The sequence below is a fragment of the Drosophila yakuba genome, chromosome 2L (genome assembly GCF_016746365.2).
Source record: "Drosophila yakuba strain Tai18E2 chromosome 2L, Prin_Dyak_Tai18E2_2.1, whole genome shotgun sequence".
Lineage (NCBI taxonomy): Eukaryota > Metazoa > Arthropoda > Insecta > Diptera > Drosophilidae > Drosophila > Drosophila yakuba.
In genome coordinates, this window is record NC_052527.2 from 4520648 (window position 1) to 4548223 (window position 27576).

At 41.8% G+C, this 27576-nt stretch overlaps 3 protein-coding genes and 1 non-coding gene across 6 annotated transcripts in view; 2 read left to right on the plus strand and 2 right to left on the minus strand.

The window, feature by feature from the left end:
• The window catches only part of LOC6526820 (mucin-5AC), a 37269-nt gene that overhangs the window by 3734 nt on the left and 5959 nt on the right, over window positions 1–27576 (minus strand). For both annotated transcript variants that reach the window (XM_039371164.1, XM_015197765.2), the window contains exons 3-4: window positions 435–1241; window positions 66–376 (exon numbers count right to left, since the gene is read on the minus strand). In XM_039371164.1, coding sequence (XP_039227098.1) covers window positions 66–376; window positions 435–1224 — 1101 coding nt within the window. In that variant the 5' untranslated portion in view covers window positions 1225–1241. The remainder of the gene's footprint in view (window positions 1–65; window positions 377–434; window positions 1242–27576) is intronic.
• Window positions 2936–3715, plus strand: LOC26536280 (C-type lectin 37Da). The gene is made up of 2 exons (XM_015199231.3): window positions 2936–3146; window positions 3213–3715. Exons 1-2 carry the CDS (start codon window positions 3059–3061, stop codon window positions 3656–3658), a joined length of 534 nt encoding a protein of 177 aa, XP_015054717.1. The 5' UTR covers window positions 2936–3058; the 3' UTR covers window positions 3659–3715.
• Window positions 10960–11031, minus strand: Trnaw-cca. Its single transcript has one exon. It is a non-coding gene; the product is annotated as a tRNA-Trp (tRNA).
• LOC6526822 lies at window positions 26569–27425 on the plus strand. Of its 2 annotated transcripts, none has more exons than XM_002087887.4 (3): window positions 26569–26780; window positions 26839–26962; window positions 27002–27089. In XM_002087887.4, the coding sequence occupies exons 1-3, from the start codon at window positions 26684–26686 to the stop codon at window positions 27021–27023; spliced, it is 243 nt and encodes an 80-aa protein (XP_002087923.2). In that variant the 5' UTR covers window positions 26569–26683; the 3' UTR covers window positions 27024–27089. The 2 variants fall into 2 exon arrangements, with proteins under 2 accessions (XP_002087923.2, XP_015053477.1); XM_015197991.3 differs by having other exon boundaries at window positions 26570–26780; window positions 27013–27425.

Consider the following 27576-nt stretch of genomic DNA (forward strand, 5'->3'; position numbering starts at 1 on the left):
ATAAGACGGATTCATTTCAGTGTGGTTTCATTCCGGAGAGGTCGAACCGCTCCAATTTCACTCACCGCCATCGGTACGGACAGAAATCCCGGCTTGCTGCGCGTGGAATCCGTTCTCTGGTGCTGGTGATCGGGCTCATCCGCGGCACCTGGTTGCATGTACTCCTCCGCATCCAGTTCGTCCTCCGTCTCCACGAAATAGTCGTCCGTGCCAAAGCTGCCGCCCATTGGATAGTTACTGAAGATGCGCGACGACTCCGACCCACTCTTGCGACGTCCCACATGACCTCCTGCGCCGGACATTGAGGAGTAGGAGAAGCGACGCGGTGGCTCTAGCAGGTAGCTATAGCCCGCTGGAGCGCCCACACCAACGCCACCTGAAATGGAGGCATTTCACTTGGTTGAAACCACTTTCTGGTATTTTAAATGACTTACCCATCGAACCACACCGATATCCACGATTCAGCAGCGGCGGAGCACTCACATTGCCCAGTGAGAGCATCCGCTGTCGGCGGTAGACCATTGCATCGTACTCATCCGGATAAATGGACATACCCGTGGCTACGATGGCGTCGTGTATTTCTCGCTCCTCCTCCTCCTGCATGCACACCGCCGCAACGGCAGCCATTTTCGGATCCTTGAGCACCTTCATCGTCTCGTTGCTGCTGCTGCGACTCTTCCAAACGATCAAGAACACCATCAGGCCAAAGAAGCCGCCCAAAGTGGCAGCGATCCTGACGCCCGTCATCACGTCGTACGTGGCAAAGAACTCCTCCCGTATCCTGGCCCGCTCCGCCGCGTTTTCCGCCTCCGTCAGATTCCGCTCGCCCGGCGGCAGTAGCGGCATATAGGGCGTGGCCGTGACGTGGGCATGGGCGGGTGCTGTGGGCGTGGCAGTGTTACTGTGGTAGCTGCTGTTACTGTTACTGTTGCTACTGCTGTTCGAAAGCGTCGCCGGTGTCGGTGGTGGCGGTGGATTCTCATGCAGGACATCATGACTCGTGTCAATGAGAGCCGCTGCTTGGATTCGATTGCTGTTGCTGGCGGCACGACGGGCAATCCGTTGCTGTGGCTGCTCCTGCTGCAGATGATGCTGTTGCACCTTTGCTTGCTGCGTGGCATGACTTGGATTGACTGATGTCAATCCGGTTGTTGCAGTAGTTGCTGTTCTTGCTGTGGAGGGCGTTGCTGCAGACGACGAGGCACGTCGTGAAAGTTTGGCCATCTCTATTAAGACATTTTCTGCAAGCAGAAGGTATCAATTAATACATTAACGCTATGAATGAAGGAAGTTTTGCATATACTTCATTTAAGAATAAAACCATCTGTTAAACTCACAACATCACTGACCTATTCTTTGCGACTACTTGCCACATCTCCGCGCATTTGACGAGCAAACTGCGGCAGCTTTATGCTCCTCCACTGGACGTGGCTAACTGCCCATGAAAGTGTTGGTCACGAACAAATTGGCCATACAACATCGACGTGACCGCCATTCAAGCCAGCTGTGAGCTGATGTTGCAAATGGCCAATGAAATGAACGAGACTCCACTTGTGGCAGCTAAATAACCGACTAAAAATAGAGCCTTTAAGATTTATTGCTCTTAAAATTCTATTAAATTGAGATGATGAGATATAAAACTTCAGACCGTTATAGTCAATAACTTCTCGTTTTTCAGTTGATAGAATTTCACTGATTGATGAAAGGAAATTGAAAGTGCAACAAAATAAATGGCAAAGCATTATTGATTTCCAAGGACACGCTTTGAAATATTCACCACCACGCGCCAGCACCTCTTCACTTCTGGGAATGCCATCCCCAACCCATTAGGACGCCATAAATCCATCCACATTTCTTGGCGCATTCTTGTGCCCTGCCTCAAACTTTTTAATTGTTTTCAGCGCTTTTCCGGCTAGCCCGGCTCTAGGCATCATTCCCGTGGGGAAATAACTTGGTAAATTTTTAACATTTCGTTGAAATGAGTAAATTAAGGTACCTCGCACCCACACCCACACTCATACAACTAATACATATTCCGTCCGTGAAGTTGCCCTTGCCCGCAGCTTCCCCTTTTGGCGGTATCCTTGGATTTTCAACAAGTTGCACGCTCAATAATTCAGAAGGACACTGTAGCCTGTTGCCTTTGTGTGGGGCTGTGGGTGTGTGTATGGGTGTATGGCCAATGGCCATTATACATTGTCATTGGCAGCTAGTTGGTCAGCTCCTGGTCCTCCAGCTTTGCCCTTCCCCTTGGAGACACCATCCAACAATTGTTCGTTTTGTATTGACAGTCGCGCAATTGCGGAGCTCCGCTCTGCTACATTTTTCTATCTAAGCTGTTCTTCCTTCCACAGGATTTTTTTATATTTTTGTTTTACACAGCGTTATGTGTGTCCTGCCAACGCTTTTGTGTCCTGCCAAGGACAGCGGCAGTCAGTCAGGGAGCGAAATGATTATTGCAAAAGTTTTCGTCTAACTCCCGTGTTCCACCTAAAGCTCCTGCACCTTGGCATTTTTCGGTTTGGTTTTTCGTTTTCCATTTTTCATTTTCCATTGCCATTGCCATTTCCATTTGCCGCCTTTCCATCGTCCAAGTTGGCGGGCAAATAAGAAAGTTTTAATGGCTATTATACATTGGCCATAATTCGTGTCCAACTTCCGTGCAAATAATGAGGCAAAAAATGTAAAACACAATTTGCAGTCTAAGCAGTTTGGAGTGATTTTTAATGGCCCCACAGTTGGCGGATTCTTTTCCCGGGCAATTATATTTGAATTCCCCTAATGGCTGCAAAATTTGTCTCCTAAATTTAGCACACTTGAAAAGCTTCATGAATAAGTTTGTATCTTATAACATATATATTAAACTGAAATGTGAATCTGTTTGTTTACCGATCGATAATATTACTTAGTAGATTTTAATGTACTTAGTAGCTTGTGTTGAAGTTGAATCTCTTATCATGTACCTTATCTTTATAGTACTGAAAGTATCTGTTTAAGTATTATCGAGAAATCTTTATAAAATGGCACTGTTTCACAATACTCTAAACAGTCTTGAAAAATGATTTCAAAGTTAACTACACTTAGTGCCTTCCTGGCAATAATTTCTCTGTCTGCGGCCTTCCAAATATCGACTCGTGATAATGACGGTGCGTCTTGAACTTTATTTAACAATTATTTGCTTTAAAGAGTTAATTTCTGTGTGTTTCAATTAGGTGTGGCAGTATATCTGAATACACCCACAGATCCATTCGTCAAGATCGGAGACAATTATTTCTTTGTTGAAAGTAAGCGCGAAATAAACTGGTATGATGCCTTCGAGGCTTGTCGTCAAATGAACGCTGACCTGGTCGCATTTAAAGACTTGAAGGAACAGAAACTGGTATCTCAGTACCTTGTTGGTAAGAAACTTATTGACAATTTTTGGACCTCTGGCACCGACTTTGCCAAGCAGGACTATTTTGTTTGGTTTTCTACGGGTCAGCCCGTAGCTACGGATTTGTGGTGTAAAGGGGAGCCAAATAATGCTGGAGGAATTGAGCACTGCGTTGAATTCCTATCCAATGTGGGACTGGGATTGAATGACCGGAACTGCTCCCTCCCGAGGGGCTATATTTGCCAGGCACCGCAGCCGAAAACAGTTTCATTTATTGTGTGGTAGACCATTGATTAACAGCTGAAAATTCTTTAAATAAAAATTGCAACTATCCAAACGAAACTCATCGTTAAAGGATATTTTGTACGTGCCCGAGAAATCGAAGTTATTAAATACTTCTAATAAGTTGCAGCTTCCGTTTGCCACACAATGGAGCATGTACAAATGCTCTCCCGATCCTGCTGCTCCAAAAGAAGACAAAGTGTTGAAGTTCCCGTGGAGTTCTGTTGATGGATTAGCACACTTGGGGATGGGTCCTGCTGCCAGGCAAGGATAATTGCCTTGTGGGTGGGAAAGAAGGAATGAGAGGGGCAAACAATATACGTAGAACACATTAACAATGTCCGTTCGATGAACGTGTGTATCAACGCCATATCGATGTCAAAGCGGGCGATTTTCGGGGGGAGTGATGGATATGGAATAGGATGGAAAATGAGCGGAAAATGGGGACTCAAGCTGCCGACCAACCAAGCAGGCAACAACAAGAACAATGTGTTGCTTGTTGCGCCTTGTTGTTGCTGCATGATGAATGATTGTGGCTGGGCCATTGGCAAAATGGACAGCGAACAACGGACAAACATGCTGACAGGCGGCCTCGGCTTGTATTTGAGTACACGGTGCGTATGCGTAATGCGTGAAAGGAGTGGGCTGGCGAGAGCACAAGGGGAAAATAATAATTCATCATGCCCGGGGCAAGTCTGCCCTATATATGCATATGTACACATGCTATATATGTATATAAATGTATCTGCCTTATTTTGGGATTTTCGTATTTTTACATTTGGCAAATGAAATTGACGGCAAATCAATTGAAATTGTGTACAAATATATAAGCTTATACAAGAATGCCTTTGTCAGATTTTGGGCCAACTCGATTTGACTTCAACGCCAGTTCAGTCAAAACTGAAATCATTCATGTGCATTGAGGCGTACGCCATAAATACAGAAGCCAATGTTTAAATAGAATCAGCTGAAAAGAACAGTCTGAATTGCTCAATTTGTTCACTTTTACATTTTTTGGTCATGTGAAGTGAAAATCAAGTTGTGATAAAGGCTAAAATATTTTAACTCTTTTAAGGTACTGAAAATATATTACGACATTTTTTATAGATAGAACAGATCGATTTAGGATTTATTTTTTTCAAAGCAACAAATTTCACTAAAAACAAGGGTAAGTCCCCTTTCGACTCTGCTCAACTGGAATGACTGGAGATTTATTGATGAAATTGATTTCGTGCCATTGATTTCTTAACACCCAATAAGTCCCTACTTAAATGTCCATCATTGTCATCAGGAAGTTTCGTTGAGCAACTTAGGAGTACATATATATACAAAAGAGACCACATATAACAACCTAAGCGGCTTAAAGGAGCATTAGGCAAATGAAAATACTCAACGGCAAAAATGTGTGGCCTTCCTTCGATTCGATTTGTTGTCCCTCAACTTGGCCTCTATCTGATATATTTTTTAATTAGCTAAAATGCACACTAAGCTGTGGAATTCAACATTTTAGGAGCTTAAACTGAGAGTGAAGTCTTTAAAATAGAGAAAGAACAAATGGAAAGTGGGTTCTGCGAGTCTGGCTGCCTTATTAGTGTCTGCTTTGTCCTTTCCAAAGGGACCAAACAATGTCACACAGTCGCCCCAAATAATGAGAATTATGGCATTCCACAGCCGCGCCTACAGAAAGTCCTGCCCTCCACCTCCACCTCCGCTGCTCCAGTCCTCCTCCGAACTCCTGCCCCTGAAACGCAGCCGTGCGCCATTTAACAAACATTCCGTTAATCTGCTACACTTGGCAGCGCCATGGCCACGAGCCTGCCTCCCACATCCGCTCCTTTATCCTGATCCAGCGCCTGTACTTGTGCCTCCTCCGGTTCGGCCAGCTTGGCTTTTTAGCCGACAAAAAAAGGAATGGTGGGAACTTTGGACAAACAAAAAAGGTCCATTTCTTACTACAATAAGAAAGATTCCTTGGAAACTGATGACATAATCGAATTTACTACTGTATTAAATACAAATATACATATGTCAGTTGTGAAAATCCATTTAATTCCTATTTCACTCCCTGCTATTGTTAAAATAATTTCAATAACATCGAAAGCACACTTTTAAAATGCTTGTATTGTAGAAATGGAGAACAATGCGTTGTGCTAAAAACGTGTTTTGTATGCAATTCTATTTTAGCCAAACATTCAGGTACCTCCAGGTGTTTTAAATGTTTGATGTGGCTTTTTTTGGATGCCAGCACTGGTGTTGTGTGTGTGTGTTGTGGGTGTGTTACCTCATGCAGTAGAGCTCAGCGATGTTGTCCTCGTTGTTACTGCTTATTGTTGTGCTTTTATTGTTATGGCCATGTTTTTTTCCCAGTCCCGCGCCTGCTCTTTTCTGTTTGCTGTTTCATTTGGAGGCATTGTTGCGTCTGCCAAGCCCCTGGCCCAGCCACGCCCCCTCGCCCACATTAGTGTATATGGGTGTGTGTGTGTGTCTGTGTGAGTTGCCTTTGTCTTTAGTGCTAAGCGTTTTACGTTTATGATCCCAACTCAGGCCCAGACACACAGAAACCGAAACCGAAAGCGAAAACAGACAGACGGAGCCCTGAATTCCTGTCCTGACCCCGCCCACGGGCTTATGTGGCGCTTACAAATGACTTTTGAATTGCATTCCGGTTATTGCCACTCATTCGAGCGCAAATTATGCACTTAAGGTCCTTTTTTGACACCCACGCCCTCAAAGCGGGAGAATGGTCCTGGGGAAAAAGGGAAAATTCGATTGCTTTTTCCCTTAAATGTGTCACGTTTTGACTTTGTTCTACTTCTAATATTTGCTTCAAATATTTACCAGGATTACGTGCCTGGCCTTGGCAAAAGATGTCCTGGCCTGAATACCAGCCATAAGATCGTTGGGTTCCCTAAGCTGCTCCCGTATCCCCATCTACTCCTCCATTTTCGATGTTAATAATTTACTGTCAACTTGTATATTTATTGCTTAATCACTCGGAAGACCACAGATAATGCGGCAAAGTGTGTGTGGTTGCTGGTGGCCTCTCCATAAATCAAACTTGTTCGCCAAATGTAGTCAATTTGTAGTCAAAAGTCAGAGGTAATAGAATCAGAGATGTCGTTTTTTTAAAAATATTGCAAGTATTACAATTTATATATTCCTATATTTAATATTTAGTTCTGAATACTTCCTATTCTTTTAAATGTCTGATAAAAAAGTATGTTAATTATTATTTATCAATATTCCTATTATAATTTTTGGCTGTGTAGAATATCTCTTGAGCACACACAATACCTATTTTGCCCATCGCAATCAATGGGGATTAGGCCGTATTAAAGTCAGAGAAATTGAACCAGAAAGCAAAGGGAGAGGAATTTCAACATTTAATTACATTTATGCCCATTTTGTCGGATAATCACTCACTAAATGAATATCATTTTAAATGAGGGTACGTGTAAATTTATTTAAAGTCTACTGGAAATTAAAGACCCAAAGTAAAGATTAACATTGCTTAGGCTTATACTTTAAAAGTACGTGCAATGCTCTTTAGGTATTAAATTAAGTTAGATTAGTTTCTAATGCCCCTATTTTTAATATGGTCCAAAGGACATAAAACAGCTTTCCTTTTTAGTGTCCACCAAGCCAATGATTATCCTAGGCAACCCATAAAAAGTGCCATTAGACGTCTTCTATGGTCAACCACTTTGGCAGATGGCTTTGGCCAAAAGCCGGCAAAGTAGTTAAATTAACAACTAATTTAAAACAGTTTTTATGTGGCAGTCGCACGAATGGCTCGCCTCCTCCGCTTCTCGGCGCACAAATAGCCATGTCACTGGCTGTCCAAGGACTCACTTTTGTGCCACTTTGGGTGGTGGTGGTGCTGGGAGTGGTGGTGCTGGTGTTGGTCGCCTGTCATGCGAGTGGACAGCGATGTCTAGACAAATTTATAACGACTGTTGTTATCCTGTTGGCGGCATTCGGCGATGGCAGCATTCCGCAGCGGACATTTAATTTTGACACCAAGATTGACAAATGCTGGCGGGGTTTTGGGTCAGCTGCCAGGGCCATCAGATGCCGCTTGGTGTGACATTTGTGTCCGTGAAGTCAAGTGTCAATTAAATGCCCTGCGGGCCACACTTTATTTTGCGACCACTACGACCGCCACATGGCGTATACGTAATTTACTTCACCGCATTCCGCCACAACAAATGACATTAAGAGGAAAGCCCTCTTCAGTGCTCCTTTCCTGCAAGCTGACACTTGACTTGTGCTTCCTGTTTGTTTTTGTTCGCATATGTACCATCTGTATCCTTTACAGCGGCGTTAAAGTGCCAAGCAAAGAAGTATAATGAAAGCGCCACAAAGTATGCAACAGAAACACGCATACATGCACGGGAAATAAACGTCGCTTGAGTTAACAATTACTGACACCATTAAAGTTACATACCACGCCCACCGCCCACACAACGCCCTCAAGCTTTTTGTTTCGCAACGGCTGTGTTTGTAGACAAAAAATGCAGTACTGCATTAAGTTAAAGTAGTTGGGAAAAAACTGGGATTGCACTGTAGAAAGCTCCAATAACATAAGTAGGTTTCTGACATTACCATTCATTTTGGATTCCAAAAGCTGGGAAAGGATTCTGTCCTCCAATTCCAAAGGAATCCTGTGTCCGCATTCATTTTTCAGATAATATCTATTTAGGATATCTTTTTCTCGCAGTGCACTCTTCTTGCAGCTTCATCTCCATTATCCTCAGCTCGTCTCATTTTTGCGCCTTGCCTATGGCTTTGTGTGTCAATGCATGTGTCTGTGTGATAGGGGGGTGTCACTGTACAGTGCACACAGTACAACTTGCTACGTGCCCGGCCCAGTGTTTGTGTGCTTGTGACATGTGCCTGGCACAGATTGCGCATTGTCTGCAGCAGGCAGCTCACATTTTCTGTGGTCCTGCAACTTTTTGTCCTGCAGCCCAACGACAACGAGGATGCAACGAGCATTTTATGCAAACGACGGCAAACTTTTGCCACAATTGAGCAAATTGCTGTCCGGAAATGTGCTTTGATTCAATAGCCATGGGCCAGGACACAAGGCACAGGACGCGTCCGAAACTTTTGGCCCACCAAGTAATTTAGAAGTCCATTCGCCCCCGAAGTTGCAGCGGCCGCCCCCCAAAAGTGTATTTATCATAATGCCAATGGCTCTCGCCACTCCGAACTGCAACATTGCCAGGATGAATGGGGTGGGGGCTGCAGCTGGCGCTATTAACCCATTAAAAGCCCACAACAAGGACCGCATCACGTAGTTGCCGGGCATCGTACACCGAAAGGAAGTTTTGTACCATCTGAGGTTTTAGCTTTTACAATTTATACGTGCTGACTTGTTAATAAAGCCAATTGACTTACGGCAAAAGGCATTTGTTCCATAAAATGAAACTATTATTGACTTAATGTGTCTATACATTTTTTTTGATTCCATATTTCGCACAGTGTAGCAGACTGCATCAGGTATCCGGATGGATCTCGAGCGCCGCAAACACAGCACGTAGCCACTTCTGTTGAGCACGGCCAACCCGACAGATTCGAAAGGGTTGAGGTGGAGCAGGGGCTACCGGGGGTTGGAGGACTCAAAGTGGGTTAAAGGGGAAGAAGAGCAGTTATGTTCGGTCGAGCACACCCACACAGACACACTCACGCACACACAGGCAGTAGCAGGTATTGCATTGTGGCCATTAAATCAAAGTTAACAACTGCCTGTTCCCCTGCGCACAATGGGCCAAATAAAAAGGAGATAAATTCAGCTTTTTATAGGAGATGAAGTATGGCTGTCAGATTGTTACGAAGTCTCCAAAAATAGCCACTTATTATATTTAAAAGATACTTTAAGCTTATCAAATTATGTATTCAAGCCACATTTCTACCAATTTTAAAATAGTTTAGGAGCGTGAATTAATATAAATGGTTAAAGGACAATAACTAAAATACTTTCTATTCATTGTAAGCAGGGTGAATGTAATATAAAACATATTGTGTTCCTTCAAATACTGCACAAGTCAAGCTAAGAAAACCCCTCCGGCTGGCATTGCTTTCAAGGATCCGCCAGGTCAGCTCCACTTCCCCACTGTATGCCATTCACCTGACCTGTTTGCATTGGCCCCGCGCTTCTGGAGCAGCTGCATCCGCCAGCCTGCAGCAGTTGAAATCACGACGACGAAAAAAGATTAAACTGCGGCAACAACTTTGGCTTTATTTGCAAAAAAGTGCAGCAGCGAGGTGGGTGGTTGGATGGCTGGTTGGCTGGCCAAAAAACAATTATTTGTTTAAACGGGGAAGGGGGAAAGTGGGTAGTGTATATTTATTCTAAGGCCAGAGGCACCCGGCCACGCCCACGCCAACGCCCATTCACAAGGACGAAAGGCATGGACGTGGATAGGGGCGAGAGGGACGGAAGAACAGTGACAGGCGAAATAAATTGAGGGAGGTAAATGCCAGCAGACGCCACCTAGCGGACGGTGTCAGCGAAACGGCAACATATGCGGGGGCCACCTGTTGTTGTAGTTATTCCTGCAATCGCTGCTCCCCTTGCACACTATTTCCGTCCCTGTCTGCCCCTGCCTTTCATTTCGTCCCGCAGTTTTATTTCATTTCACTTTTCCATTCGCTTTGTTGGTTCTCCTACCACCCTTCGCCTTGATTTTCCCATTTTCCCAGCATTTTTCTAGCATTTTCCCCTATATTCCCAGCTGTTTCATCTCTTTTATTTCGTGCTGTTGTAATGTTCTACGTTTTGTAATTGAATACTTTAAGTGATTTCTGCTTTGACTTTTCGCTGGTTAATTGACAAAAAACTAGTCTCAGCAAGGGCGCATCAACTTATTTTAGCTTTGAAAAACGTCACTTAAGCGAATTGAAAAGATTTATTTGCAAATTAAATGAAAAGGTTTCTTAACCGATTCAGAGAGATCATTTCGACCCAGTGAGTTGTAAATAGATGAGTAATTGGTGACATTGGTTTGATTTGTTCGTGTGCTGGCAGCGTAAGCGAAAACGAATTCCAAGTAATGGGGCCAATGTAAATGAAGCACATTCCTGGTAAATTAGAAAAGTCTTTGAACAGTGTAGTTTGTAAATGGCCTGGTGGTTAGTTATAATCTAATGATCTATAAGATAAAATAGTGAAAATATCATGTCGGGATCAGTTTTCTTTTATTGTTACTTAAATATATATCTATGGGAAAACTTTACTATGATATCCCTACAGTTGAAAGGGAATAAATAACGAATTTGAAAACAAAAAAATTCTTAACTGACCCCGACGTGATTTGAACACGCAACCTTCCGATCTGGAGTCGGACGCGCTACCGTTGCGCCACGGAGTCTACGTGAAAAATGCTACCCGAAACAGGAATATAATGCTCTATTGCTGATACTCGCGTGCCTAAAAATAATACCCTACTAAATAAAGTGTACTGACTTTTCCGTCGTTGTTGTTGTTGTCGTCGACGTCATCGGGTCCGTTCACTTTTACCGCCCCCCCAATTGCCACCCGCCTGCCCATTAGTTTGCCTCGTTAAATTAGTTGCTTTCGGCATTGTGTTTGCCTTCAGCCAATATAATACCATTGTGGAAGAATATATATAGAATGCATATGATGCTCTATTATATGTTTAATTTGCTAAAGAAATACTATATATGTTTTTCTTCTTCACTTCATTATATTGATAAACATAAAATCATTAATATAAACGCGATTAACTTAGATTAGATAAGCCATGAAGCCGACTGCGCTGCCAGTGCTACTGCAGCAGAATTATTAGCTTAGCCAACTTTTAGCACAATAAAAACGGGTTTTGCCAAATGAAAAACTGCAGTTAGATCACTGGTAACTTGTTTTCAGCAGCAATAAAGCAATAGCTAGCCGAAATCAATTGGCGAAATGAGTACAGTAAAGTCACAATAATATATGTTTTTCTTTACACAAATTCTTGAAAGGTCACTTTTACCACAAAGTTCATAGGGAAACAAATAGCTGATATTAATTTAACTGCTGGAATACACTAGCAACAGATTAATTAAAACACAATATCTTCTAATGAAATTGCTAATTATTAATTCATATTTCTAATTATAGAACAGACGCACTAATTCATTGTTATTTCGGCTAGTTATTTCATTACTTAGGCTTTGGTTAAGTTGGTTCAAGTTTCTTGCATTTGACCAATCACCATGAGTAAGCATGCTAAGAAAGCATTTACATATATCCAGTGTTCAAGCATATACAAAATTATTCAATATCATCTCTTTAAAGATTCCACACTTTCGTGCCGCACACTTCGAGCTCTTCAATATTTAATTTACTCGCCAACTGCCGAAAAACATAAACATGAAAAGCTGATTGAGATCTCCAGTACGCCGAGTATATGAAATACCAGAAACCACCTGAATTCATGGGAACTGGGCTCCTATTTATAGGTTCTTGATTAGTTCGCCCCGAACTTTCCGCTGCGCACTTGAATATATTCGCTATTATGGTATTCAAGCGCAAATCCCCTGGGGAGCCGCACGAGTCCGCCGTACTAGACCCCTCCTCACACCCCCAGACCCACCCAGACCCGAAACATACTCCTAAAGAGCCCTCCTGACCCCCGACCTCTGCCCTCACGCACACACAGAAAACCATTCATGCTCATGGAGCACACTAATAAATACTCAACAGTTGCACATTTGAAATTTTCTGTGGAAAATGAGCGGCAAAAAGAGACTGGCGAAAAGTGAAACTAAATAAAAAGTTAGATATTCGTTTGGCCTTCAGTAGTTGTCAGTTTTTGAATACCCTCGTTGGAAAATCCTAAAATATTACACTCTAATAAATGTAAAACAAGAAATAAGTTTTCACAAATAAGCAATACATTCTAGTAGCAAAGCTTATGACATTGCTGGCCTCAACATTTTTGTAATAAACAATTTATTTTATATTATTTGAAGGATATTTCCCTCTTCGATTCCACATTTGGTACCCAGTCTTTTAGGTTTTTTCTCAATTCGGGCGCGTGCTTTTTCTTTTCGTCCTTTCAAAACGCTGTTTGTAATTGTGTGGTGCAGTGTGTGCGTGTATGAGTGAGCCATTCGTGTGCCCCTCCGCAATCCTGATTGTTTGTATGTGAGAAGCGCATGGAATTGCCAGCCAGGCGCTCAGATAACGGCGTAGGCGTCCTGGCAGCTCCACGTGGAGCAGGCCATGCTGGCGCAATGTGCAAATGTGGCGAGTAAAACGAGGAACAGGAGTGGGGGTGGGGATGGCTGAGAGAGCACTCATTAATAAGTGAGTAGCAGCACAAAGAGAGACGCAAAACAGGACGAACAGGAGCAGGAATCATGGAACAACACAAAAACACACGCACACAATCACACCAGCTCGCATAAAATCTGAGAGTTAATGGCAGCCCGAGTTTTTTGCTTAGTTAAGTAGTCACTACTGGGAGTTCCTGCATAAGCTCTACCTAATTCGTTTAAGGACAACGCAAGTAGGTTTTTTTCTGCCACCCAAAAATCTGAAAACCAAGTTGCACGAATCCTGTCTAGCACATCCTGGCTACCAAAGCGTGGCAAACAAAAAAATGGAGAAATGGGAATGGGCAACGAAGCAGTATACATTTGTCGCAAGTCCTTCTTACCAAAAAGACTTAAATGAAGTTACGATTTAGTCAGCTTTTGGTTAGTTATCCCAAATGCAAATGAATGATTTTCTATGGCACTGCAATGTCCTTCGCAAGAAAGGAGCGAAATGAAGAGCAAATATAGTGAAAATAAAAATTGAGAATAAATTATTTAAGAAAATATAAATATTCGATTGCACAGAAAATGCAATAAAATCGAACAATATTACTTAAAATAATTAACACAACGAATCTAAATGCATAACTTTTAGTAGGTGTGTGATAAAACTGCATTAATGGCTCCAATGGCAATTTATGGGCGAGGAAGGTTGTCAAAACTAGAGATAAGATATGGGGCTATGAATATCAATAAATATCCGCATGGAAATAAAAGCAGTATCGATGGGACAAGGTGCGTTTTATCGATGGTGAAATGTGTACCCACTCGTATAAATCATCGCTTTCTAGCCAATTTGTCTTTGATAATCCAAATCAATTTAGCAGCCTAGTCAAGCACTCATAACTTTGCCCCATCGGCAAGCTGAGAACTTTAGTTCAACTTGGTTAAGTGGCAGGAATATTTCCCAAGGTGCTTTTCCACTTTTCCAATTTCATCCTTCGCCTTCACTTGTTTACACCGCACATCCTCTGCATGTGTGGATGTGTCAACAGTTCTTTTTTAATTAACTTTACAGCATCGACGGCAGTTGCACAAACTTATTTAATTAAATTTCGCCATTGAAGCAGCTAATTAGATTTTTAAAATGCCACCATTGTGCTTGTTCTTCCCATTGCTGTTTTCGTTGTTGTCGATTCTGTTCCTGCCGCCGATGTAAATGATGATGTTGTTATTTTGTTGGTAGCTCGTTGCTGCCTGTTTTTACTGCCCCGTGCTTAATATAATTTTTGGCGAGCTGTCCATAAAATAGTTACAATTATGTTTGCTCAGTTGGCTGCGGGCCGTGTTCGGTTCGGGTTACCATTCAGTTTTTTTCTTTCGCATTTTTGGTGTTTCATCGAGGCCCAAGGACTCACCGGAGCCTAGCCAGCATAAATTTGCATAATTTTTGGGGCTCATTTCGGTGCGACGGCTGCCGAAAATCGATACGAGAAATTTACAAGCGAATGGCAACAAATTAATATGATTAATTGGCACGTTGCTGGTGCGTGGCAACCACCAAAAAGGGGAAAATGAAATTAGGGTCTGCAACTAGGCGGCGAAATACTGTGCAATACATTTTAATACCCTTCATTTTCATGAACGGAAATTTAGCATCTTTATCTTATCAAATCCAATAAGTACTAATCATTTATTCTATTAAACAAATGTTCTGAAAGCATTCTTGCAGATGTAAAGTGTGTTAATTATTTGGGACTTCGAAGCAGCTAATATACCTTACGAAATCCCCTCTGGCATTGTGGCCACTGGCATTGGGAGTTAGCCTGGCACTTGGGTCGTACCTAGCACCCGACGCTCGCAGCACACAAAATCAGAACGAAAAGCTCGCTGACAGCAGGGTTTTCCATTGGAGGTGGAGGTCATAGGGCAGTGGGCAGTGGGCGGGAAGTGGGGCGGCGTTTGAGGTTACGCGCGAACGCAAACTGGACAGAGGTGGGGCTACTGATTGACAGCACGTGTAAAAATTGATGTCGGAGGTCAGTTGGGGCAGGGGTCACCCGGGTGTAGAGCCAATTTGATAAAAAGTGTGTGCACCGAAAAGGGATTTCATTGGGTTAGCTTAACTGGGTGTTAAATTGACCAACAACTGCGGGAATAGAAAAATATCGAATATCGAAAATATCTCACACCCATTTTAGAGCAGGTGTAAAAGCAATCAAGAATACTCAAATATAGCCTAATTGTTTAATTGAGTGATTTGTCCATGAATGAACACGTGTGTATAATTACAAAGTATATTTTTGATGAAAAGTGATTGGAATGAAAATTCATCCCATTATTAAAAGAGTGTTACGTTAACAATCATAAACTAATTAACAACTGGAAAGTTGGAGAATAAAAACTTGTGCTCACATAGATTTTTAAATTCCTTTTTTCACGAATAAAGATGATCTGGTTATAGACATCTGTAAATTCTAGCGGAACTTTCGCTCCGTCTGCATAAATTGTTTATTTTGGAAATAATTTTAAAATGAATCCGCAAGTTTCCAGGTGTCTGCTCATAAAAAGTTTTATGCGAAGAATACGTACGACTCTTTTTCAGCGATCCCAGAATTTCTGGGAAAAACTCATTAAAAACAGTTTGCAAAGCCATTATTAAATTTGCTTCAGCGAATCCGAAACCAGTAAAGTTGTCTTACTTTTTGGGTTCTCTGAAATGGCAAGAAAACTTTGCAGGCGGATCCCAATCGGCCATTTATCCCGAAAAGTTTCCAAACGAGTATTTTTGCATAACATTCGGAATTAATTCAAACCGAGCTCTCGCCATAGTGAACTCAATAATTGCGCTTGTTAAATATTTAAGAGCCAAATGCACACAACGGCCCGAGAACAGACAGGAGCAGCAACAGGCAGGCGGATACAGACAGGACTTTATATAAGCAAGGACGAGCGTGGCCAGGATGTTGGCTGGTTGGCTGGTTGGCTGGTTGGCTGTTTGGCTGGTTGGCAGGCGCAACTATAAAATTCATTGAGAGCAAAGTTAAGCGCAAACTAAAGCAACAAGTTATGCAATGCCACCGGGGAGGCAAAATGCGAAAATGGGGGCCGTGATGTCGTGCCGTGTAAGCGTCACTTAAAATGAACCGAAGCCGTTGCTAAAACGTGCTCCGTGCGCACTTGAAACAAGAACAGATTTAAGTGCACGCCCTACCACACCCACATTTACGTACACGTTCACATTCAGCCAAGGCTGCTCCGATATTTTTGTCACTAAGCATTGGGACCTCCTGCTCCGATCCGCCTGCTGACAAACACTCGGGCGTATACGTAATCTGGCTTCGAGGGCGGGGCCAACGGGGCGTATACGTGCGCGTGCTTTAATGAATGTGCTACTGTGTGTGCGATAAGAAGCCGTTCTGGATCTCTGGGTCTGGGCCTGGATCTGGGTTTGGGGCTGGGTCCCCGATAATGATGAGTATCATTAACTGCCTGCTGTTGGCATTAAGTTGCCCGGCCCCATTGTCCTTAAATTCTCTTTACATTGTACCCCACCACCGATCCCTTGTTGTGCACTTTAAGGCGATATTCTACACCGCCCTCAACCTTGACGGGGCCTTTTTGCAATTCTCGCAATTTTCCCTTTATGCCAGCCATTTTGTGACATTTCCCGTTTTGGATAAACGCATTTCGCGCAGCCTTCGTAGGCCAAATAAAAAAAAAAGTCAATCGCCACCTTTGACACTTTTGCAATCAAGGCAGCCAAACGACCAGAAAAAGCACCTGTGTGGGTGTCATTGTGGCAGGCGAAAAATAAAAAGACCTCTCACAGAAGCTTTAGGTTGCATAAATGCATTATGCTGAGCCCAGACTTTTCCCCTTCGTCTGCAGAAGAAGTTCTCCTTCAATTGCAAAAGAAAACACATTTTGTACAAGTTTATAACATCATTTTGAGTCCAGATTGCTACTGACATAATTCTACACTTTCAAGATTATAATCTTTAGCACACTTCACACTATGAATGAGAATGGTATTTCCATCTGGCATCCAAAATGTTGGGGATTATTTTTGCGGACATATTTAAGTTAAACACAGCTGCAGAATAATTCCTTTGAAAACATGAACAAAATATTCAACGGAATTATAAATATTTGACATGCAAATAAATCAAAATATAATATTATTATAAATTTAATACAATTTCATTTAGCAGCCCGGTAATTTATTTATTATTTTTTCTATACAGCTAGTTTAATTCATTTTTAATGTAAGCTCTCAGTAAATATTTTATATTTAGGCCGAACTATGCCATTTAGACTGTTTTTCGTTAAGCCAGAGGCAATTTGAGTACAACAATTGGAGAAATCAACCAGAAATGCGGTGGTGCAAATGGCGAGCAGTGGAAATAGACCAACTATCAAACCGCATTTGTTGGCGTTGGCTTAACGCAGTTCTATCGATTTGCCATGTCAGTTGTGCTGCAGTAACTCATACATAGAGCCTCACACACACACACACACACACACACACACAGATTCCCTGATTGCTTTGCCGCTTTTTGGTGTGTTTTTTCAGGCTGCCTCTATTTTTTTCCATCATTTCCTTTCATGCTGCCACTCATTGATATATGTGAGCTATGTGTGTCCTGCGTTTGTGCCGAATATCAAGGCAAAATTTCTGGCTCTGCGAGCTGCAAACTGCACTTGCTTGGCAGAGTTTACACGGTTATCTGATAGCTTAATTTGATTTGCTGCTCACAGATACTCACTAGCACACAAAAGGACTTGCACTTGCACCCAAGCAATGCCGTTTCCTTTCACTGTATCACTTTTCCTTCGTGTGGTTTCCACTCTCGATTGGCGTTGCCTTTGATTTTCATTTTTATTTCTCCGTGCAACCATTTTCGGTGCAATTTTTCATAGCATACTTTTGGGAGTACTGAGTACTCGGTTCTTTGTTCGCATGCAAGTGTTTACAATTGATAAATGACCTGCTTTCTGGCAAATCACTGGCAAATGAATGCATTTGAATACACACTTCATGTTGCCAGAGGCTTACTTAAAACTACTTACATGTTTATCAGCAAACTAGCTTAGCCATAGCTTAAAGCCGTTAGCATTTTTCACTTAATTGTATATTGTCAAGGATTAGTTTACCTGGATAAATTATTTTAGATTTATACTAAACTCCGTAAATTTCTGAAATGTATTCAATTCCAAATAAGTCTTTATTTCGAGTAACATAGACTTGGTGCACAGTTTATTATTCATTTATTTCATGCCATTTTCACGGGACCATGCCAGTTCGCAGCTTTAAATTAACATTTTTTAATTAAAAACAGAGCAGAAGAGATTGGCAAGCAGACAGCAGAACAGGCAGCAGTGCGCTGCACGTGGCGTATGAGTGATGTGAGTTTGGGCCTCAGCTTGGATGTGGGCGTCCATCACCTGGAGCATTTGTTTCGCTGGAGGAGAATTATTTTCGGCTATTAAGCATGCGAAAGATATGGCAGATGCTTTTTAAGATCCCTTTAAATATATTTCTCCTTATTGTCGGGCATAAATTATTGAAATGGCATTTCCATTTGTTGTTTCCAGCTGTCCTCTGGCACGTGTCCATAGCCCATTTACATGCCCGTCCGTCCGCTGCATGCAGACACACTTCCGGTCATGGACTCATACCCGTTTCCATTTCATGGCGATGGCTTTGGGTCCACAACCTTGGGCAACTGACCCACAATTGCAATCGCCGAGAAAAGATAATTGAGAGCTGGCGGAGGGTGATTAACTACATCTCCGAAATCTTCGAGAAAAAACATTTAAATGAAGGACGCTGCAGTTCAGGAGCAGAGCTTACAGCCATTGAAAATTAATATGGAAAATAACTCCGAGCCGCAATTACAAGCACGAAGTTTAATGCTGCCTTTTGTTCCCTTTTACAATATTGCAAGACAAGTTTGAGTACGCTCTGAACGTTTGAGCTAATATTTTTCAAATTCCAGCACCTATACATCGATATTTCGGTTACTTTATCATTGCTTTATTTCTTCCAATTTTCATGTTTGCCAAGCAGCCTTTTCTCTGCCTCCTTTGAAGCGCGTTTTACATGCATGTGGCCCCCGAAAACGAGCGGAAATATGTGTATAAAATTGTATGTACATAAAAAATAAACATTACTTATGCTCGACACGTTGCCGTTGCCCGTTGACGATGGGCTTTTGTCGCTGCAATCGAAGCGCTCGCCTGTTCGCCAGTTTCACCTGGTCGTGCGCATTTCCCTGCGTTTGTGTTATCGCTTACCTGTCTGCACAGGTGAGAGCCTGCGGGCGGGAAAGTCAGAGGCAATGGCGATAAAAGCATACACAAGCGTACACAGCACATCCACATTCAAATTGTTTGGGCTCTGGCATTGGCAATTTGCTATCACAGTGCTCTGTGGAAATCGCAAATTGAATACGTAATTGAACTTTCGCCTTTGGGAGATGGGGTCATCGGAAATTTGCCATAATTGCATTGAATGTCGATGACATTGAGCACAGGAAACAGTTGCAGCAGCCTTGCTATGGAAAAATCTCAATAAACTAGAACGTAACACGGAGGGCCAACTGTGATTTGTGACTAACAACTTATTTGTGGCAGTGTGGCGTAAAGGAATCCATTCTTATCGCCTCGCATCAGACACAATCAATAAACATCGCGTATACGCAGCGTGGCCTGCGAACAAACACGGCACACAATTCATAAATGCCACGCCTGGCTCGCTCACCTGGCCAGGCTGCTGAGCAGTTTTTTAAAAAACGGATCAATATTTCCCAGCAGCAGCACAGCCCTTGGCTAAGACGTTGACGTGGCAGCTGTGTGTCCTTGCAAGGACAATTGTGTCGCCACGTCCCGCCTCCTTGTCCCACATTTCTGTCCTGCGAATGTGTGAATTTGATTTTTTCTTATTTCTTTCTTTTTTTTTTTGGGTGCCAAGGCCCGACAAAGGACTCGGCTTTGACCCGGTCGCAGTTTTGGGATTCCACTCTCAAGTGGCAATTAGTGGGCCATGCCACGTGCCGCAAAATCAGCCAAAAATACTGATGGATACACTTAAAATATATTTACTTGCTACTTAATGCTGATTGCTTTGATTTTAATTACAGAATTATAATCATTATGTTGAATGCGAAGAGAAAATTACATTTTTACCCTTAGTATATACGAGTATCAAGTAGTATAGACGTTTACCTTGAACGTAACCAATCCGAAGACCGAAACAAAACGAAATCATTTAACCAACACCAATGTAAATATCATCATCATCGGCTAGCAGCTAAAACAACGGAGAACTATGGTAAAATAGGCAAAATTGTTTACGAATTGCGAAAACTAATGACGTTTAAATTACAAAGTTCGATTTATGTCCCAAGGCTGCAAATGCCAACGAAATTCCAATACGATGCGGAAAGAAGATGTCAAATGCGAGATAAAAATAAATATATTAAATTTAAAGGCACAAAGAAAGTGTAAAGACTATATAAATGTATTTCTAATTTTAAAAACTAAACACATTCAAAACAAATAAATATTTATATTTTTTATGCATATATTGCTTAAAATTAAGAATATATTTACCCCAAAATGAGCAGTGCATTTTAGGTGGGTATCTAAAGCGGCAACCGCATCATTTCGCAAACCACAAATGTGGGTAACGTCTGGCAAAAAATTGGCTCAGCTTTGATTAATTAACTTAAAACAGCTATTGACATACGTGTGAGACAAAAACAAACACAGCCAGAGGCCAGCAGCACACGGACATTGGCATTGGCATAAATTTAATTGAATTGTGTGGCCGGTGGAAAGGGAGGAGGTGCCAATGCAGTTGCACCGACTGTCCATTAATGAACTGGGCCACGACCGAGTAACCATCAACATAGACTATATGGTGGGAATTGGAGGAGCTTCACAGCCAGATATATCTTTTTGTTATGGACATCTCCGACCATATTGACATGCCTTAATTCATATTGAAAACGCTTTTGCTCCGGCGTGTGCAACTAGCAAACAATTAAAGAAAACGGCAAATATTTATCCGATCAATATGTGGTCGGAGAATGCTCATGGTCGGCAATAAAAAATCCATTAAATAAATATTTTCAAGTGATTTTAATTCAAATGGGGATTAAAAATTCATTCACGTTGTTGGAAAATCTAATAGAATTTAATTATCAAATAAAATACAAGGATTCTCAAATCAACTTCATCATAAGTTATTATTATTACTTAATATTTTATAGTTTGCTTTGGCTATTTCTGAGCCCCTTCTACATTTTGAGTATGTATGAAAAGCATTTTGGATCGATTGGGCTTCGAGTCCATTAGGCGACTACTGACAGTTGCTGAGAGCCTATGGCGCGTAATTGTTTCGTTTCGCTTTGTTTGAATTTAGTTTTGGCTTTGTTTTGGTTTTTTGTGTGCAGCCGCCTAAAAATAACCAAAAATTCGGCACGAGCACGTTGTCTATATGAATACATGTGTACATGCCAAACAAACGGGCCAGATTGGTATACTATACAACATATTGGGAAGGCATTTAGCTGATGACTACACACATAAAAGTAAAATTGACCAAAGGCAGCAAAGCCAAGCCAAACGAGCCATCAAAATTGAATGTGAATCGAAATCTGGTGAGCTCCATTGTTGCTCCTTGGCTTTCTCAGGGGTCTCGTATGGGGACCAGGTCCTGACCTCCTGACTGGGAACCTCCCGGATTCCTCTCACTGGTTCCTCGGGCTCTGGGCGTTGATTGGCCAGCCCACATGCAAAAGTCAATGGCAGACAAAGTTCCGGCCACCTTGGGGCGTTCTGCCCTTTGCCAATCATTCGCAGGGTCAGCACAAACAAAATAAAAAAGCGAAAGGAGCGAAAAAAAATTAAATGAAATCCCACTGAAACCGAACTCGAAGCCCATTAACTGCGCTCGAGTGGATAACCTTTTTTCTTATTTTTTGTTTTTTTTTTTTTTTGGGCCCCGACTTTGAGTGGAATTTTTAATTGCGTGAAGGAAAAATGTTCGGCGATGGAGGCTCGAAACTCATTTCAAAGAAATCACTTCCTTCGAGAAATGTTCGTGGCCCGAAAAATATTACTGGCGCGCATCCTTCGCGTCCTTGACCACCCACTTGTTAGCCTTGCGCCTTCATGGGCGGAAAAACAAAGCCAGGTCGACTAACACTGCTCACAAAATCGGTGAAATGGTGAAAAAGATCAAGGTGATAATTATAATCATTATTGGGTCTAAGACAAGTCCGCGTATCACCATATTATAATAATATCTCAACATCTAATCTAATCTGACTGCTGAGCTAATTACTTCAAGAGTACCAATGTTTTCAGTGTAGTGAGGCGTGGAAGGGCAAGGGCGCTGTGAGCCGTGCCACCAAGTGCTGCTTTGCATTTAATTACGCTTAAAAATTAATTAATTTCTTTTTTGTGCGGAGTGACTCGGGTCTCGAGTCCTGAGTCCTGAGACATAATCAAGCTGCCGCTGCCAAAGAGGACTTTAGTGGCGGCGTCGCCACCGACGCCTTAATGTATGCTACATTGCGGCCACTTTTATCTGCTTGGCATTATCCTTGTACTTCATGATGGGTGGTTGGTTGGTAGGGCGGTGCGCACTTGTGTGTCTTAAATAATTCAACAAGCGCAGTTTCGCGGTTTCCACCGGCAGCAGCAAAAACCACAGAGATCCTGGGCAAGTCAAGCATTGTTAAATGCCAAGGATAAATTCGCAGGTCTGGGTTAATCCGAACTGTTTGGTCACACTCACACACACAGCAGCCACAAGTCCATTATCCTGCGACTTACAACGTTTTGATATCGTTTTGATCCCAGATAATAATTCCCTAAAACAATTGCTGAGGGTAGGGAAAGGGTATAGCTCTTGTAAAACTCATTTATGTATTTTAAGAGATAGATGCGGCTTAATTAATTAAGCTAAAATGTTACTTCAGAAGAAAATTAGAAGCAACTGAGAGTAATTGAAGATTTTAATCAATTTCAATGTCTTCAGAAAATATTTACCCATTTACATGCCCGAGTATAATACACTTTCCTCGAATGCAACTCACCTGCAAATAAAAGAAAAGCCATTGTAAATTCTTGTCTTAAACCACGAGTTACAAATATCAAAAGACATTTTCCCCCGACTGACATACTGATTTCTTCACTTTTGCAAGCCCATTACAAGGTATTTCTAAGTTTCAAAAACACACAGTAATTTATGGCTGAAAAGTGCATTTCTTTTTCCCTTACACATCTCGCAAATTGTTTATAATTGCGTTGCCCACAGTCGATGCCCCAGAATATTTTTTTGGACACAAAGCAGAGATCTATTTTCGAGAGTATTTCGTTGCTCGAAGTGAAACAAAGGCTAAGCGGTTTATAGACTGCAATTGCAAAAGCAAATTTTAATAACTCAGTGTGCTGCTGTCAGGAACAATAGCAGCAACTACAACAAGACGAGCAAACAAACAAGCAAGCTGGAAAACTGGAAAACCGCATTTTCAAGGTCGTTTGCAGTGGTTTCTGCAGTTGTTGCAGCCTGTAGCTAGCTATAAAAAATGCACACGAAGAATAAAATTCTATTCAAATTTAAAAAAAAATATGCAAGGAATTCTAGTGTTATTTATATGGGTACTTCTAGATGCAAAGCTTCAATAACCAAACATAAAAATATATCACAAATTATGGTTCTAGATTTTACTTTGAGTACACAAGGTCGCAAGTTTGAACTAGAAAAAGCTAAATTTTAGTGACGGAATCGGATTTAGTTGTTCTCCAGCTGAAATTTTGTTTACTGCACTTCATTCACTCTGTGTGCGTGCATTGTGTTTGAAATTTTCGTTGTTTTTCGTTGGTTTATTTTTGGGCCATGAATTATTCAGTGAAGCATAACGCAATTGAATATTTCATATTTGCAATGCAATAATATATATAATACGGCTAACAAAGTGTAAAGTACTGCAAATTATTGCTACAATGTGTTTGTTTCGATTTGAACTGGGTAAACAGTGCGTATACTTATTATGAATGAAATTGGTCTTTATAAAAAAAAATATATATTGAATTTGATTGAGAAATATATGATTGGAGTGCTAGCTTTGACGTAAAAATAGCACACTTATTTATTTTTTTTCGGAAAATGTAATTTTGTAGAGAATTTTGTTCCTCTCGTTTGTCTCAACAAAATGATTTTCTTTCAGGTGAAAGCTGAAAGCAAACTTTTCCACACGAAACATCCGCCTGACCTTCAGCTTACACATGCCTACGCCTAAGTCATATCTGTTTTCTCAACTATAAAAACACAAACGTGAAAAGCTAGAATTACAAATACACATAGATATGTATGCAGCCGTAAAAAAATGCGTGTGTTTGGATGAATGACTTTGGCTAAAAGCATTCCTTGTATCGCATATATACGTGTACCGCGCATATATATTTCTCGCCCTTTTTCGATTCTTGCTGCCTGCAAACGTAAATAAATGCCGAATAAAACACATGGCCGTTGGCCTTTTAACGCAGACATTTCACTGGGAGACTGGGACAGGAAGCAATTTGTATGCGAGTGTGTGCCCAGGTGGAAAGGTGAGGTGGCGAACAGGTGAGCTGGTGAGCTGGTGCGCTGGTGAACTGGTGAGCACCTGGGGTCAGCGGGCAGGCGTCACAAAAATTAAAAGCGCCAAAAAAGTAGAGCAATAAATATAAAGCATTTCGCTTGTATCTCATTCACTTTGATATGGACTTTAATGTCATTGAAATTATAATGATGTGTGTTTTTATGTGCGACCATAAAAAACGAGCCAAACTCCAGCCAGAGCTTCAAGGCTCGATAACCATCTCTGTTTTGAAAGCCTCAGGACAGCCTAAAATAAAAAGGAAATATTTGAACGCTTCGTCGCCTCAAATTCCCTAAAAAAAAGAAAAAAAAATAAAGAATGCCTGACCGAAAGTTGACCCCTATTTCTGGACACCTCAAGCGAAGCCCATTCCAACTCACAGCAAAATGCGTTCACCTGGCCAATTTGTTATTTATGCCACATATACGTGTTGATTCTTTATATATGCAAATACCTTAGCAAATGGCCGTGTACATGGTTCTATTGCTCTATCGATCGAAACAATTTTTGGCCTTTATGTATGCGAAAGCGGAAACCGGAATTCGTTGGCTCAGGTGTAGAGAATGATATGAAAAAATATAGTGGACTACAGCCGAAATTGGTCCGAAGTATTTTTCTAGGCTGCCAAATGTAATTTTAGTTGGCCCACAGAATGTATTTCCATATGATTGATTAAATTCAATACGACCTAGACTGCCAGAAAGCACTATACTATTATATAATATAGTTCAATCTTTAGAGATTTTATCTCTATCAGTCATTATTTTCTACTTTTGAGATGTAACACTTTAGCTACGAGGCAAAAAGTCCTTAATAATATAATTTAAAAGGGCTAACAAAACACTGTAATACCGTAGAAATTCTGCTAATAGAGCAAGCCCGAACCGCTTTTCTCTTCGCTTAAGCCATTCACTCCTCGGCGGGAAATTCAGCTGTCTTTATTTGAGCTCTGAGTGGGTCGGTTAATTGGCCAACCACTGGGGTTGAGATGAGTTCATTGAAGGGCATATTTCAGGCCCAGCTGAGGCCACTCGATTCAATTAATTTCAACTGGCGAACAATGGAGGTCGCTTGCTAATTGGCCAGCCAGCCAGAGGAAAGGTAATCAAAACCAACCAGCACACCAGCTAGAATCGCATCTACTTGGCTCGATGGTGGGTGACCCGAAAGCAGACCAAAGATATGTGAGTAACAGTAAACCAGTACACAGCTGCATCAATTAGGTGGCCCACAAATTTGTGGATTCAAATGGATTTGGCCTGGGTCGCCGACTGGCACACCAACAATCACAATTTACGGAAGACAAAAGACGACAGACAGGCCAATAAACCAACATTTACATTGACCCGTCGAAGGGCATGGATCGAAGGGGCAGAGGACATGAGGCTGTGGAGACAGCGTCACTTAATCGAATTATGCAACTATATCAACAGATGACACAAGGAGAATCCAGCTGCAAATAACTGCATTAACATATTCGATAACTTCATCAGCATATCCCCCGCATATCCTTGCCGCCTGTCTGAATGCATTTTAATTAAAATGCGCATACGGAATCGACAGCGAGGCAGGGTAGGGCAGACCTGGCACTTTACGGCCAGACAGCTGGGAAAATCGAATCTTTTAGTCAAATTTCCTGCAAACCCAACTGCGACAAGCACACACAAACAGGATCAGGATGCCGCAGTTCAGAATTTCCACTATCCTGGCAGTAATTATAATGATTCATGGCGTTTTGGCTGCCAACATCAATTATGAAATCTATGCTGTTGATGGTAAGGGGTATGAGCTACATCTATACCATTGAGAGGTTTACTTATGCAGTTGAAATTATTTCAAAAGTAATTAATTATCGTATCTGTTCATAGGCCATCTCTATAAGTGTGTTCTTGATGGTGCCCATGGTGAGGTGATCGTCGAGAGTTGCAAATCTATTGCCAAACTAGTTTGAAATGCAACTATGCTTAAAATTGTGCGTTTATGTTTTGCAAAGTACGTCAAATGGAATATAATTAAACGATAAACGATATTCATTAAATGAAAGTATTAAATGCAACAAAGTAGCTTTTAAATTTTTAGATACATTCTTGAAGAATCGATGGCCGCGAGTACTTGTGTCCTGTTAGTTATGCTCATCTGGATCCTTTCCGACGCGGTCCAGTCGGCGGAATGGGAGGACATCCAGTACGACCCGAGTGAGTGCAGACAACCACAGCTGACAGCTCCATTTTCAGCTTCAATTTTCATCCGCAGACCATCCCGGTAAGTGCACCATCAACCCGGGACTCGTCCTGAATCCGGGGGTCAGCATCAAGGATCCCACGCACGAGTGCCGCAAAATCTTCTGCGGACTTAGCGGACGTGTCGTTTACCACAGGTGGGTTGGTTACGTTTCGATGGAATGCACTTTAAACAGTCCTTTGGCAGCTGCGGAGTGAGCATCCTGTCGCCTCCTTGCCGCTACGGTGGATATATCAATCTAGATCTTCCCTATCCGGACTGCTGCAGCAGAGCCCTACTTTGCAGATAGGCAGGATGAGTCGTGTTCAATTGGATATATTTTATATCTCTAACGATATCTGTGCAAAATGTCCTTTGTGCCAGAAACGTTTATTATTTGTGGGTTTTTATGGAGCTTAGTGGTTTGCACAGCATTCGCTGATTTTTCACTCAACAAATTCACTACGTGGATTCGAGTAACTTGGCTGCAACCGCAAAGTTGAGTGAAAGTAAAAATTTTAGTTAAAAAATGTGTTCAGTTTTAAATTAGGTCATAGTGCACATTTCGAAATTAAGAAAGCAGCTAACAATGTTATGAATAAATCAATTTTATCCACAAATTATGCTAATTTAACAGCTTTATTTGCTCCACTTTGGGTAACAATTTTATTACCAGCTAGCTAAACAAAGTTTAGAGCTGTTATTCTTTCTTACTCCTTGGCGAGTACTCGTGCTGGCCCAGATTTATGGAACGCTGGCCAAGGATTCAGA

Excerpts from the sequence above, each read along its gene's own strand:
- LOC6526822 (XM_015197991.3), top strand. The coding sequence starts at position 26,684 with ATGGCCGCGAGTACTTGTGTCCTGTTAGTTATGCTCATCTGGATCCTT. Across the intron at positions 26,781-26,838 it reads GGACATCCAGTACGACCCGA|ACCATCCCGGTAAGTGCACC; the intron begins GTGAGTGCAGAC and ends TTTCATCCGCAG. Across the intron at positions 26,963-27,012 it reads GGACGTGTCGTTTACCACAG|CTGCGGAGTGAGCATCCTGT; the intron begins GTGGGTTGGTTA and ends GTCCTTTGGCAG.
- LOC26536280 (XM_015199231.3), top strand. The coding sequence starts at position 3,059 with ATGATTTCAAAGTTAACTACACTTAGTGCCTTCCTGGCAATAATTTCT. Across the intron at positions 3,147-3,212 it reads ATCGACTCGTGATAATGACG|GTGTGGCAGTATATCTGAAT; the intron begins GTGCGTCTTGAA and ends TGTTTCAATTAG.